General features: G+C 46.2%; 1 protein-coding gene across 1 annotated transcript; it reads right to left on the reverse strand.

Moving 5' to 3' along the window:
* Window positions 1-5,915: 5,915 nt before the first annotated feature.
* Window positions 5,916-8,400, reverse strand: LOC543019 (L-ascorbate oxidase homolog). The gene is made up of 3 exons (XM_044494706.1): window positions 7,994-8,400; window positions 6,787-7,890; window positions 5,916-6,692 (listed from the first exon to the last, which is right to left on the reverse strand). Exons 1-3 carry the CDS (start codon window positions 8,254-8,256, stop codon window positions 6,389-6,391), a joined length of 1,671 nt encoding a protein of 556 aa, XP_044350641.1. The 5' UTR covers window positions 8,257-8,400; the 3' UTR covers window positions 5,916-6,388.
* Window positions 8,401-14,543: the final 6,143 nt, after the last annotated feature.

A 14,543-nucleotide genomic window follows, 5' to 3' on the forward strand; every position in this document is an offset into this window, starting at 1 on the left:
TTTTCGGATTTAACCAACGTTGGTGATCAACAACGGGTTTAGCAGCAGGTTCCATATTAATCTTGTGCTAGCATAGAGTGGGACTAATGCCCTTAAGATCGTCAAGAGTATATCCAATAGTAGCTCTATGCTTCCTTCGAACTTTCAATAATCTTTCTTCTTCATGTTCTGAAAGGTTAGAACTAATAATAACAGGATATATATTCTTTTCATCAAGATAGGCATATTTCAAGGTGTCTGGCAATTGTTTTAATTCAAACATAGGGTCACCCTTAGGTGGAGGAGGACCTTCCAGAGTTTCAATAGGCAAATTGTGTTTAAGCAGAGGACGTTGTTCAAAGAAGATCTTATCTATTTCATTTCTTTCATGCATATGTAAATCATTCTCATGGTCTAGCAAGAATTTCTCTAAAGGATTAGTAGGTGGCACAACAATAGAAGCAAGACCAATTAATTCATCCTTACTGGACAATTCTTTTTCATGATGATTTCTACTAAACTTGGAAAAATTAAACTCATGAGACTCATCACCAAAGCTAACACCCACAATTTGTTTCTTGCAATCTATCTTAGCATTGACGGTGTTCAAGAAAGGTCTACCAAATATAATGGGACAAAATTTATCTTGTGGGGTGGTAAGAACAAGAAAATCAGTAGGGTATTTTGTCTTCTCACACAAGACTTCAACATCTCTAAGAATCCCAATTGGTGATATAGTATCTCTATTAGCAAGTTTAATAGTAACATCTATGTCTTCCATTTTAGTAGGTGCTATTTCATCTCTAATTTCTTCATATAAGGAGTGGAGAATAGCACTCACACTAGCACCCATGTCACATAAACCATGATAACAGTGATCTCCTATTTTAATTGAAATAACAGGCATGCCAACAACAGGTCTATGTTTATCTTTTCCACCAGGTTTAGCAATTCTAGCAGCTTCTTCACAGAAGTAAATAACATGCCCATCCATATCTTCTTCCAGGAGATCGTTAACCATAACAGTGCTAGGTTCTACTTTAATTTTTTTTCATCAGGTTTAGGTGTTCTAACATAGCTTTTGTTAACCATAGTTGAAACTTTAGCATGTTCTTTTATCCTAACAGGGAAATGTGGTTTCTCAATATAAGCAGAAGGAACAACTGGATCAACATTATAAAGTACAGTTTCTTCTTTAACTGGTACTGGTTCTTTAATTTCATGTTTAATAGGTGGGTGATATTTAACCCACTTCTCTTTAGGAAGTTCAATATGAGTAGCAAATGATTCACAAAAGGAGGCTACTATCTCAGAGTTAAGTCCATATTTAGTGCTAAACTTTTGAAAAGCATCGATATCCATAAAAGATTTAACACAATCATACTTAAGCTTTATACCCAACTCTTTACCTTCGTAAAGTTCCCAATCTTCAGAGTTGCATTTAATTCTTTCTAAAATATCCCACCGTAATTCAATAGTTTTCTTCATAAAAGAACCAGCACAAGAAGTATCCAGCATGGTTTGATCATTACGAGAAAGCCGAGCATAAAAATTCTGAATAATAATTTCTCTTAAGAGCTCATGATTGGGGCATGAATATAACATCGACTTAAGTCTCCCCCAAGCTATAGTGATAATTTATCCTTCACGAGTCCAAAAATTATATATATAATTTTGATCACGATGAACTAGATGCATAGGATATTTTTTTATGGAACTCCAATTTCATACGATTCCAATTCCATGATCCAATATCATCGCATAGCCTATACCATGCCAATGCTTTTTTCCTTTCAAAGATAAAGGGAAAACCTTTTTCATCACTTCATCCCTGGGTAAACCTGCAAGTTTAAACAATCCACAAATTTGTTCCACATGTATCAAGTGCATATCAGGATGTTCGGTTCCATCTCCTGCATAGGGATTAGCTACCAGTTGTTCTATCATACCCGAAGGGATTTCATATTTAATATTTTTAGTAGGTGTAGTAGGTTGAGCGGTAACTAATTGTGGTTCCGGACGAGGTGAAGATACCACGAACAAACCCCTCAAAGGATTGTTTTTCATAGTAACAAATGACAATAAATTTCAGCACACTATATAAATGTTTCCTTACCGAATTCCACTTACCAAGAGCGCTTCACTCCCCGACAACGGCGCCAGAAAATAGCCTTGATGATCCACAAGTATAGGGGATCAATTGTAGATCTTTTTGATAAGTAAGAGTGTCGAACCCAATAAGGAGGAGAAGGAAATGACAAGTAGTTTTCAGTGAGGTAATGTCTGCAAGTGCTGAAACTGTAAGAAGCGAGTAGTTTGATAGCAAGATAATTTGTAACGAGCCAGTAACGGTAGTAAAAATAAGTATGCAGCAAGGTATCCCAATCCTTTTTAGACAAAGGACATGCCAAAATGGTCTCCTGTAACAAGCAAAGCGTTCTTGAGGGTACACGAGAATTTCAGCTAGTTACTTTCGTCATGTTGGTTTGATTTGTGTTCGCTACTTTGATAATTTGATATGTGGGTGGGCCGGTGCTTAGGCGTTATTCTTACTTGAACAAACCTCGTACTTATGATTAACCCTCCCGCAAGCATCCGCAACTACGAGAAAATATTAAGAATAAATTCTAAATATAGCATTAAACTCTAGGATCCAATCGGTCCCTTACGGAATAGTGCATAAACTGGGGTTCGAGTTTCTTCTACTCTCGCAACCCATCATCTATTTACTACTCCACAATGCATTCCCTTAGGCCCAAATATGGTGAAGTGTCATGTAGTCGACGTTCACATGACACCACTAAGGGAATCACAACATACATACTATCAAAATATCAAACACATATCAAATTCACATGATTATTTGCAACATGATTTCTCCCGCGACCTCAAAAACAAAAGTAACTACTCACAAATAATCAACATGTTCATGATCATAGGGATATTAAATAGCATAATAGATCTGAACATATAATCTTCTACCAAATAAACCATATAGTAATCAACTACAAGATGTAATCAACACTACTAGTCACCCCCTAGCACCAATCTATAGTTTCAGTAACAAGATTGAATACAAGAGATGAACTAGGGTTTGAGATGAGATGGTGCTGGTGAAGATATTGATGGAGATTGCCCTCCCCAAGATGGGAGAGTTGTTGGTGATGATGATGACGGTGATTTCCCCCTCTGGGAGGGAAGTTTCCCCGGCGGAATCGCTCCGCCGGATGGCAAAAGTGCTCCTGCCCAGGTTCCGCCTCGAGACGGCGGTGCTTCGTCCCGAAAGTCCTCCCCTTATTCTTCCTAGGTCAAAATGACTTATATAACAGAAGATGGGCACCAGAGGTGGGCCGAGGAGGGCACAACCCACCAGGGCGCGCCTGGGCTCCCTGACGCGCCCACGTGGGTTGTGCCCACTTGGTGGGCCCCCTCTGGTAGTTATCTGCTCCAATATTCCTTAAATATTCCATAAAAATTCTCCGTGAAGGTTCAGCTTGTTTGGAGTTGTGCAGAATAGGTAGTCTGACGTAGCTTTTTCAGGTCCAGATTTCCAGCTGCCAGAATTCTCCCTCTTGATGTGTACCTTGCAAATTGTGAGAGAAAAGGCATTAGAATTACTCCAAAAAAACATTATTATGGATAAAAACATTATAAATAGCAGTAAGAAAACATGATGCAAAATGGACGTATCAACCTCCTGTCCACATAGACACGCCGCCGGAGGGGGGGGGCTGGAGTGATGGAGGCAGCATTGGCTGGTGGGGAGCGGGCTGACGGCAAGCACGAGATGCAGGCTGAGCACGTGGAGGAGCGCCACGCCCGCTGGGCACGAGAGCGGGAGGCGAAGCGCTGCGAGCAGGTGGAGGAGAAGTGCCCCCACCGCACAGCAATGCCGCCGCAAGAGCAGATGCTGGAGGAAGCGGTGCTGGCGGCGGGGGAGAGCACATTCCCGTAGGCTGGGCCGCTGCCACCCCTCATCGACCTCATCGGTGACGACAACGGCGGCAAGGACTAGGACAGCGTGCAGACGCGTTTTTAGTTTTTTGCATTTTTTTCTATGCTTAAGTGGACTTTAGCCTTGACTAGGCGGTTTAATGTTTAATTGGTACGAGTGGCGCCAGATCGCGTTCGCGTGTGGCTCGTGAAGTGGCGGTGCTTGGGGGAGATTCCACCATACGCTGAGCTTTTTTTTTTGAGGCAAGCCATACGCTGAACGCCCAGACCAGGCCGGACCCCCAAACGCAAACGGGCATGCCCAACTGAACTTTTTAAAAAATTGCTTGATTGATGGGCCTGCTATCACCTTGAGGGGAACACCAGTGATCTTTAACTTTTCAAAAATGCAAAATTTCACAAAAGAATGAAAAAAAGTTCAACAAATTTGTAAAAAATTTCAACCCCTTTTAAAACAAAATATGTTGATTAAATTTGTAAATAATAATATTTTTTTAAAAAATTCAAGTCTTGGAAAGTTCATGATTAAAAAAAGTTTGTGAAAATGAAAAAATGTGCATGAATTTTAAAAAAGTTCAGAAAAAGATTTGAAAAAATTTCGTAATGTGAATGAGTTCACAAAATTTGGGAAAGAGTTCACATATCTGAAAGTAAAAGTAAAAAAAATAAAAAGTTTCAAACTTGAAGAATAGTTCACAAAAAAAAGTAAAAAATTTCAAATTTGAAAAACAGTTCATGAAATTGGGAAAAGTTCAGGAATTTGATAACCTAAAAATGAAAAAAATAAAGAAAAAGAAAACTAAAAACGAATAAAATGAAAAGAAATGGGAAAATCTGGTGGAAAAAAAACCCTACATGGGCCGGTGTTGCGGAGGGGGTATGTGCTGGTTAGCAAAATACACACTAACTGGTGCTTAAGGCGCCAAATAGGAGTTGGGGAATAATGGCGTGTTGGAGTAAGGTTTCTCTGGCGCTGAAGGCGCCAAATAGGAGTTGGGGAACAATGGCGTGTTGGAGTAAGGTTTCTCTGGTCTCTTCTTATCTTAACGTCATCCTATTTGCTGCAGCAAATGGTCGGTGAAAGTTTGTGTCCTCAGATTTAATCCGTTGCCATTCTTCAAAACTTGTTGTTTGTTGTACGGTTCTTCTACAAGCTGGATAACGCTCTTCTTCCTTTACAACTCTACAGTGGACGCGGACGATGATTGCTTTCTTTGCCAGTGAAGTTCTCACTGATCCAAGGACTTTGCAAGGTGCATTCATTGTCTTCAAATTCGGGATAGCTCCGGGGGCTCATGAGGCTTAGAAAACCTCAAAGAGGATTCCTTTGGTGGAGTCTTTGTGGCAGCGTTGTTGGTTCCTTGTTGCATAGATGTTCTTCTCGGGGTCGATGGTTCTCGTCAATGGCAGCTCATCGGTGTTAGGGGTTGTTAATTTTTCTGTTTTGCATATTCCATTATGTCATACCATAGTTGTGTAGTTCCTATTAGAAAAAAAAGTAGTTTGTGTTTAAAAAAGCAAAAAAAATATGATTTTCACTATCCCTCACCTCCCGTCGTCGTGTTGCGAGGTGAGGAGAATGTTGCATCTTCATAGACGTTGTCAAAAGTTTTTATTGTGCGATCCCTTCGATTTTCATCGGCAACGTTCTGGCGAAGGGTGCCGTGTCAGCAAGTACTACGGTTCTTCTCCTGTTGTGCCGAAGTCTTGTCAGACAACGCCATGGAGTCCATGGAGTCAGAAAGTTTGTGGCTTACAAGTTTGGTGTGTTCGGCCATACAGATTGAGGTTTATGATTCGTTCATATATATATATATGGATCTGATGAGCTTATGCTAGTGTTTTCTTTCGCTTTTTATTATCGCGATCCATTGTGACAGTTTTGCAAAGGTACACTGAACCCAAAGAAAGTTTTGCAAAGGTACAGTGAACCAGATTTTAATTAAGTTCCATCCAAGGGAAGTTAGAGAAAACAGAAGATGGAATGAAAACCGCAAAGGTGCGCTCATGTACGTATATATAGTATGGGATTATAGACACACAATAACCAATTTGCCCGAAGGACTTATTGGATAAATGATGATCATCAGATAGAATTAATTAACTCCTATTACAACGTAAACGATTCGAGAGGGCGTCCCGATCGAGCTTCGTATCCGGCCAATCTCTCTTCTTCTTGTTCTGAAATCATCATCCTCGTTCCGATGACAGGTGGCGCCCACATGACGATGAGCCCCCCTTTGTTGTTGTTTTTATTTTCCTCGAAAAGAGAGAGTGAACCTGACAAGAAGAAGAGTGGACGTGGGGGCGTACGAAAAAAAAGAAGAAACGAAAAAACTCTCCTGCTCTTCCTGTTGTTGTCGTTGTACGTACGTAGTGTGTACAGCACCATGCATGCAAGCGTTCTCTCATGGAGGGGAGTGGAGTGGAATTAATGGAGCTGGGGGAGAGTAATTTATGCGATGGTGTAGGGCGGCGGCAGCGGCATGCCGACGACCTTGCCGCAGCGGAGGGAATTGTCGGGCATGTTGTACTCGTCCCTGAGCGACCTGGCCGGCGAGGTGCAGCTCACGTACAGCTGCTCCCCCAGGTAGTACCTCTCCCACAGATTGGACCTCAAGTTCCACATCCCGGCGTTGTCGAACGTCAGCATCACCGCCGTCCACGACCTCGGGTACACCTGGATCGTGTGCCGGCTCACCGTGTCCAGGAGGTTGTATGTCTTCCTGCTCTCCACCGTCCATAGCCCCGGTCCCATGCTGCATCCACCCATCCATCCATCCACCGGTCAGACAGACCCGATCGATGATCAGGCATGCAGCTTAGTAGTTGCATGAAATTACGTAGTCTTACCCGGCGGCGAAGAAGGCGTAGCCGTTGAGGTGGAAGGTGTCGATGCTCTTCTCGGGGTTCTCAAAGACAATCTCAATGTAGGTGCGGTGCTCCGCGGTGATGACGCTGGGGGCGACCTTGATGGGTGTGCCCTCCTTGGGCGGCGTGTCGGTGACGAGGTTGTACTCGAACACTCCCTTGGTGGCGTTGAAGTACTCGGCGAGCTTGAGGGGCGTCTCAGGGTCGGTGTGGGACACGCCGTTGAGGGCGTACCTCTCCTTGCCGTCGACCTTGCCGCGGCTGCTGGAGAGCTTGATGGTGCGGGTGATGTTGATCTGCCCGTAGTGGTAGGACCCCTGCGGGTTGGGCCTGGCGGCGCTGGCCGTCAGGTTCCAGCGGAAGGACCTCCACTGGTTGATGGACCAGGCCCATCCGTCCGGCGCGTCGGGCAGCTTGGCCGCCGGCGGGGTGTTGGACCCCTTGTAGCGCATCACGGCAGTGATGGTGCTGACCCCCTTGATGAAGCGGGTGGAGGCGATGAAGAAGTAGTCCCCGGGCTTCTGGTTGGCGGTGCTGAGGAAGGAGAGGCACTGGCCGATGTGGACGTCCATTGAGTCGTACTCGTTCTGCACGGTGTGGGAGCCCTCCATCTCGACCAGCTTGAGGACGTGGCCCTGGATGCGCACGTTGAGGGTGGTCTTGATGCCCACGTTGCAGACGCGGAAGCGGTACGTCTTGCCGGCCTCCACGTTGAACATGGGCGGGTTGGAGGCGTCCTTCTCGTTCTTGCCGTTGATGAGGAGCCCCGCGGGGCGGCCGATGCCCTTGCCGGTGTCGAGGTTCTTGGCCAGCACGGTGTGGTCCTTGGTGTACCAGTCGCCGACGAGGACGCCGAAGTCGTCGGCCGGCGGGTCGAAGGGCACCGGGATGAGCGGGCGGCTGTGAATGCTGATGAGCCCGTAGGCTCCGGCGGCGCGCTGCATGCCGATGCTGGGGTAGTAGAAGAAGGTGCCGATCTGGTCCTTGAACTGCATCTTGTACGTGAAGTTGGTGCCCGGCAGGATGGGGCACATGTCGCCCGGCATGCCGTCCTGCCACGAGGCCTTCCTCTGCTGGATCCCGTGCCTGCATGCATGCATGCACACGTAGTAGTACGCAATGCAGAATGATCCTACCTTCCATTTTACCAGTAACAACATAACAGAATAGAAAGAAACGCAAGGCGTACCAGGTGAAGAGGAGCGGCTGGTCGATCTGGTTGAAGACGTTGACGATGATGTTGTTGTTGGAGGTGCAGTTGATGGTGGGGCCGGGGAACTCGCCGTTGATGAGGATCATCTTCTGGGGCGTGCCCATGGGGGACTTGGTCCCGTACGCCACCTTCCAGTCGAAGAAGAGGTAGGGGTCCTCGGCGCGCACCGCCACGGCGAGCAGCGCCAGCGCCAGCACCGCGGTGGCGGCGCCGGCGCGCATCTTGGGCCCAGCCGTCATCGTCCCCTCGTCTCTCCGGCTCCTCCTGTGTATACGGATAGATTCGCTCCCTCTCCGGCTGGTCGGCGGATCGATCAACGCGACGGCGGGCACATGCGGCGGTGGAGATGGGAGGGGACGGGGGGAGGCAGAGGAGGCCGGGGAGGGTCCGGGCTTATATGTGTCGAGGCGCCATGGCTGCGTGCGGTTGGTTTCTTCCAGCGGCCGCAACGCCCGCGCGTCCGCTCGCCGATCTATCGGGCTCCACCGCCTGCGGTCGGTCTCCCTCTATTCTTGACCTGTTCCTCCATGCATGCCACCCCCCCTGCGTGGCCGTGGCGCACTGCCATGCCATCGGTCGGTGTCTCGGTGACAGCCAAGTACTTTGCCGTTGGTGCCACGAAGATGATCCTAACCGATGCTAAGTTCCAGGTCGATCCTAGACAGTAGAGTATCTACTCAACTTCCTATCTGGCCTATCCCGATACTTTGGGTCCATCCCAACTGTACTGTGCGTCTGTGATCTTAACGTTCAGGATCACATTGTACGGGAACGGTTTCCCCATTTTGTCAGCTGTACGGGGATCGCGTACAACTCACAACCTTGCTTCTTTTTTTTCCCTCGAAATCATCAGTTGGTTAAGGGCTGCATTTTGCAAAGATTACCCCGAACCCTCTTCAGGTGGGTGGCAAGTGACGCAATGTGTCATTTGTGTCGCCAGAGAGTTATAGTGGATCTTCTCCTATCAGAAGGAATAGGAGGTTGCGAACCAACATGTGATTGAGATGGTTAGGTGGACAGTGGTATCCTTCAGGATTTCCGGTGATGTGCTTTCAGTGGGAGGAAACGTTCCCGTCGACGACGAGACGCCTACGGTGGCTTCGTAAATCTCTACGGTGGCTTCGTAAATCTCAAGATAATATACCGGCTCAGTCTTTCGGAGGTGCTCATAGGGGTAGGGTGTGCGTGTGTGTGTTCATAGGGGTGAGTGTATGCGCGTATATATGAGCGCTTGTGTCTGTACTGATGCTAAAAAAAGAAATAGGAGGTTGCTACGTGTTTATCTGATTTTTATCACATATTCTCGCAAATCATATCATGTATTTTTATCTGTTTTTTAATAAAATATATTTTAAACCGATGTTTGAATTATGAGCTGTTTTCGGTATTTTGTTTTTCAGAGTCGAAACTAGGCCCCATACTCATAGGTCTTGACGTACCTTTTTCTTTGATGTAACTTGTAGCCTTGTGACTAACAAATATAACAATCATGTGCGCCTCACGGTCACGCGCGTACATGTGCTTCATGGAGTAAGATACTTGTACTTCTTTAGAGGGTACAAGTACTCACATGTACTGCAACTTGTACTCTCTGCAATGCAACTTGTGCTCTCGAGAGAGATTTGGCGTGTGCGGGGCGAGAAATACTGCTGAAATCCGTCATTCAAGCGATACCAACGTTCAGTATGACTTGCTTCCGCTTAGCAAAAAAGGTGTGCAAGAAGATCACATCTTGCATGGCCAGGTATTTCTGGAGCAGTAACATCGACATGCATTCGATTCACTGGCTTGCTTGGAAGAAGCTAGCCACCCCGAAAGAAGCAGGGGGGATGGGGTTTTGGGATCTCGAGGCCTTTAACCTTGCTCTGTTGGGGAAGCACGGCTGGAGGGTTTATGGTACAACCAGAGAGTTTGTGCTCTTGAGTTATGAAAACTAGATACTTCCTAGATTCAAACTTTATAGCTGCCACAATCCCGAAGACGACATCACCTATCTGGAGAGAGGTTGTTGCCGGCCGCAATGCATTGAAGCTTGGTCTGATCAAGAGGGTGGGGGATGGTTCCATGATCTCCATCTGGGAGAACAAGTGGATCCCTGATACTATTTCGATGGCTCCTATGGTCAAACCAGACGACACATCTCTTGTTTTTGTGAATGAGCTGATTGATCAGGTGAATTGGGCATGGCGACATGATCTTGTTCGTGCAACCTTCCTGGCACCGAATGCCCAAGCAATCTTAAACATCCCGCTGCGCAATGGTGGATGAGAGGATTTTCAAGCATGGGCCTTTGAATCCACGGGAATCTATACTGTCAAATCAGCATACCGCACTCTTGTGACTCACAAAGAGCGATTAGCTCGAGAGAAAGGGGCGGATATGGGCACCTCACAGACCGAAAGACAACTATGGAACTCCTTATGGAAGCTAAAGGTTATACCTAAGTGTGAGTTTTCTGGTGGCGGGTGCTGAATAAGATCCTCCGATCAAAGAGAGCGAAGACATACCAAAGAACTGGATCGATGCAACGTATGCCTTGCAATTAGAGAAGATCTAATGCATGCATTGCTACACTGTACACATGCAAAGCGATTCTGGAATGAAGCAGAAGCGCTATTTGAGTTTCATCTACCACGTCTGCACCCTGACACTTGGTCCAGGGATATCATATGTGATAGCAGGTCTGCAGAGGATGAAAGGGCGAAGATTATTACAGTCATGTGGGCCATCTGGCATTCGCGCAACAGATGGGTTCATGATCACGAGAGACTTGATCCTGGCAATGCAGTGAAAAAGATCAGAGAAGACCTTGCACTTTTGGAGCTACCCAGGAAGAAAGCTTCAATATTACCAGGCTGTGGATGGCGGCCACCTGAGGATGATATTATCAAGATCAATTGTGATGGAGCCATTGATATTCTCTCTGGTAAGGGAGGAGCTGGCGGAGTGGCGCGCTCGGCGTCTAGTCTGCTGGGTACGTGGTGCAAGCCACATGATGGGGTGACAGACCCATTGATCATGGAGGCACTAGCCCTCTGGGAATGTCGTGGAATAGTCACGGCAGATGTCCTAGTGTAAGGACTTAACCGTGGAGCCATCGCAACTAGGTTAGCTTAAAGGGGTTAAACGACACAAAGGACACAAGAGTTTATACTAGTTCGGCCCCTTGCGGTGAAGGTAAAGGCCTAGTCCAAATTGAGGTGGTATTGCTTATGTCTTGATTACCAGGGAGCGAATACGCTTGACCTAGCTTTCAATCTCTTGTTTCTTACCCTGAACCGCCGCCGGGTCGTCCCTTTATATACACAGGTTAACGCCCAGCGGCTCACGGAGTCCCGGCCGACTCATAGACAATGTGTCCGGCTTGGTGACTAACTATACCTGCCTTAACAATATAAGTCATACACATATTGCGGTTTACCCTATGGGCCTTAAGTTGCTCTTGGGCCTTCGCCCCATGAACCGCCATCTTCAATATCCTCGTGGGCTTCATATGGATGAACCGCCATAGGTATAACCCGACCCCTCCTGGGCGGGTCATACCTAATAGTTATATCCCCAACATCAGGCCCCAGATTGATTTGAATTTGTTCATGTCAATCTTCAACACTTAGAAAAATCCTTCCATCTTCATTTGTGTGAGATCTCATAACTCGCCATGACGTCATCTCCTACGATTGTGGTAACCCTCCATGGCGTCATCTGCAATTTTAATTTTACACAATATCCAACATATCTTAACGGATCCTTAACTTTAATGACCACCCCGAAAATCGAGGCGTCCAAACCGCTGGATAATCATTCTTTGGCCTCCTCGTTTTCATGCCCACCTGTTAACTTTCTCCTTATAAATAGGGTCAAACATCCCTTCTTTCATTCTCCCCTTCTCCTTTTCGTCTTCCTCCTCCTCTCGCGACTCATCTGCCACTTCGAGCTCCACCGCCACCGCGAGCTCACCGTCTTCCTCGTCCTTGGCCGCTGCATCAACGTGAACGAGACCAGAGAAACTGCCGTGCCTCCTCATTGCCCCTCGGATCCGGTAAGCCCTTTATCTTCTCCACCGTAGATCTCCATTAGGGTTTCTGTAGTTCTTCGAGTTCTTCGTCGTTCTTTGGCGTTCTTCACTGTTCCTCTAGTTAGCTCTTATCTTAGATCCAAATATATCCTTAGGACACGCGGAACCTGTTTACGCTCCTTCTGTTGTCTCAAAACTTGCTTCACAGATGTAGAGATCTTGCCCTTGTGCTAGTTCCTCTGCTGCCGCAATACTTAGGTTTTGAATTATTTTCTTTTTTCACACTGTGCTAGATCCAAATCATCTGCTCCATTTTATAAAACCTGTTTATTCAACACTTAGCAAATTTCACACTTGATAGATGTCCATATGGTCATGGCGGCTTATATCACCAGTCGTAGCCTGATTCAATACTTTAGCAAATTGCATGCTTGATAGATATCAGTCTAGTTATATATCATTAGGCCCCTTTTAAGCCGCCACTTTGAATATGTACTGTAATATTTATCCGCTGGCTTAATGAATCAATTTAAACCGGTAAAAACTGTTCTTTTCTTTTAGGCTTCTTGTTTCACAATGCCGCCGAAGACAGTCACTTTGTGAAACTGGGTTCCCTTCATTGTCGCTGAGGACACGCTCAAGGACTTTGTGAAAACCAGCTATTAGCCAGAAAAGACTGTCATGCATTATCGCGCCCCCAAAAGAAGAAAAACCTCAGCCAAAGGATGGTGAAGTCATCATTTTTACTGATCACATGAATTGGGGCTTCTCACCGCCCGGTTCTAAATTTTTCCGAGATGTTCTGCACTTCTTTGAACTTAACCCTCAAGACATTGGACCCAATTCCGTGTCAAACATCTGCAACTTCCAAGTTCTCTATGAAGTATACCTTCAAGAGGAGCCTAGTGTCGAACTGTTGAGGTAACTCCTCCACCCAACAACCCGGCATCCTCTGCAAAGGAACCATAAGCCAGGGCTTGATGCCTCTCAAAATTTCTTGATTGGCTCTTTCAGCTTGACCATTGGATTGGGGGTGAGCTACTAACGAGACGTCGAGTCGAATATGCTCGCGTTGACAAAACTCTTTCAAAGCACCCTTGGACAAATTAGTGTCATTATCAGTTATAATGTTGTGGGGAAAACCAGAGCGAAAAATCACCTTTTTGATAAATTGAACTGTTGTTGCCGCGTCACACTTACTGACCGGCTCTGCTTCGACCCACTTTGTGAATTTGTCAAGTGCCACCAAAAGGTGGGTCTTTTTATCCTTGGACCTTTTAAAAGGACCAACCATATCAAGCCCCCAAACTACAAATGGCTAAGTAATTGGAATCATCCTCAATTCTTGAGCCAGCATGTGAGCTCATCATGAAAATTTCTGACAACCATCACATTTACTGACCAAATCCTCTGCAACAGCATGAGCCGTCAGCCAGTAAAATCCATGACAAAAAGCCTTAGCCACAAGAGACTTTGAAGCGGCATGATGACCATAATCTCCTTCATGAATCTCGTGAAGAATTTCATGGCCCTCTTCAGGAGAAACGCAACGTTGAAACGCCGCAATGACACTGCGATGGTGTAACTCTCCGTTGGAAATTGTCATTGACTTAGACCGCCGGGTTATCTGCCTGGCCAAAGTTTCATCCTCAGGTAACTCGCCCTGGGTCATATAAACCAAATATGGGACTGTCCAATAAGGAATAGCATGAAGAGCCGCCACCAGTTGTGCTTTCGGGTCAGGAATAGCCAGATCTTCCTCTGTAGGCAATTTGACAGAAGGTTTATGCAGAATATCCAAGAAAGTGTTAGGTGGAACTGGCTTACGCTGGGACCCTAACCGGCTTAAGGCATCAGTCGCCTCATTTTTCTTGCGATTAGTGTGTTCCACTTGATAACCCTTGAAGTGTCCAGCAATATCGTCAACCTCACGGCGATAAGCCACCATGAGTGGGTCCTTAGAATCCCATGTGCCTGAAACTTGTTGAGCCACCAAGTCTGAGTCACCGAAACATCTGACCCGGCTTAAGTTCATCTCCTTAGCCATCCGAAGACCATGGAGCAGGGCTTCATACTCAGCTGCATTGTTAGTATAGGGAAACATCAACCTTAAAACATAACAAAACCTGTCACCTCGAGGGGAAGCTAAGACCACTCCAGCCCCCAAGCCCTCCAATTGCCTGGACCCATTAAAGTGAATAGTCCAATATGTGTTATCCGGCTTTTCTTCAGGCATCTGTAGCTCTGTCCAGTCATTGATGAAATCCACAAGTGCTTGAGACTCAATGGCCATGCGTGGCCTATACTTCAAACCATGAGGTCCAAGATCAATGGCCCACTTGGCTACCCGACTTGTGGCTTCTCTGTTTTGAATAATATCCCCTAAAGGAGCAGAACTAACCACAATGATGGGATGACCCAAAAAATATTGCTTAAGCTTCCGACTTGCCATGAACACCCCGTATACGAGCTTCTGCCAGTGTGGATACATCTGCTTGGATTCAATAAGCA

This window comes from Triticum aestivum, chromosome 3B (genome assembly GCF_018294505.1).
Source record: "Triticum aestivum cultivar Chinese Spring chromosome 3B, IWGSC CS RefSeq v2.1, whole genome shotgun sequence".
Lineage (NCBI taxonomy): Eukaryota > Viridiplantae > Streptophyta > Magnoliopsida > Poales > Poaceae > Triticum > Triticum aestivum.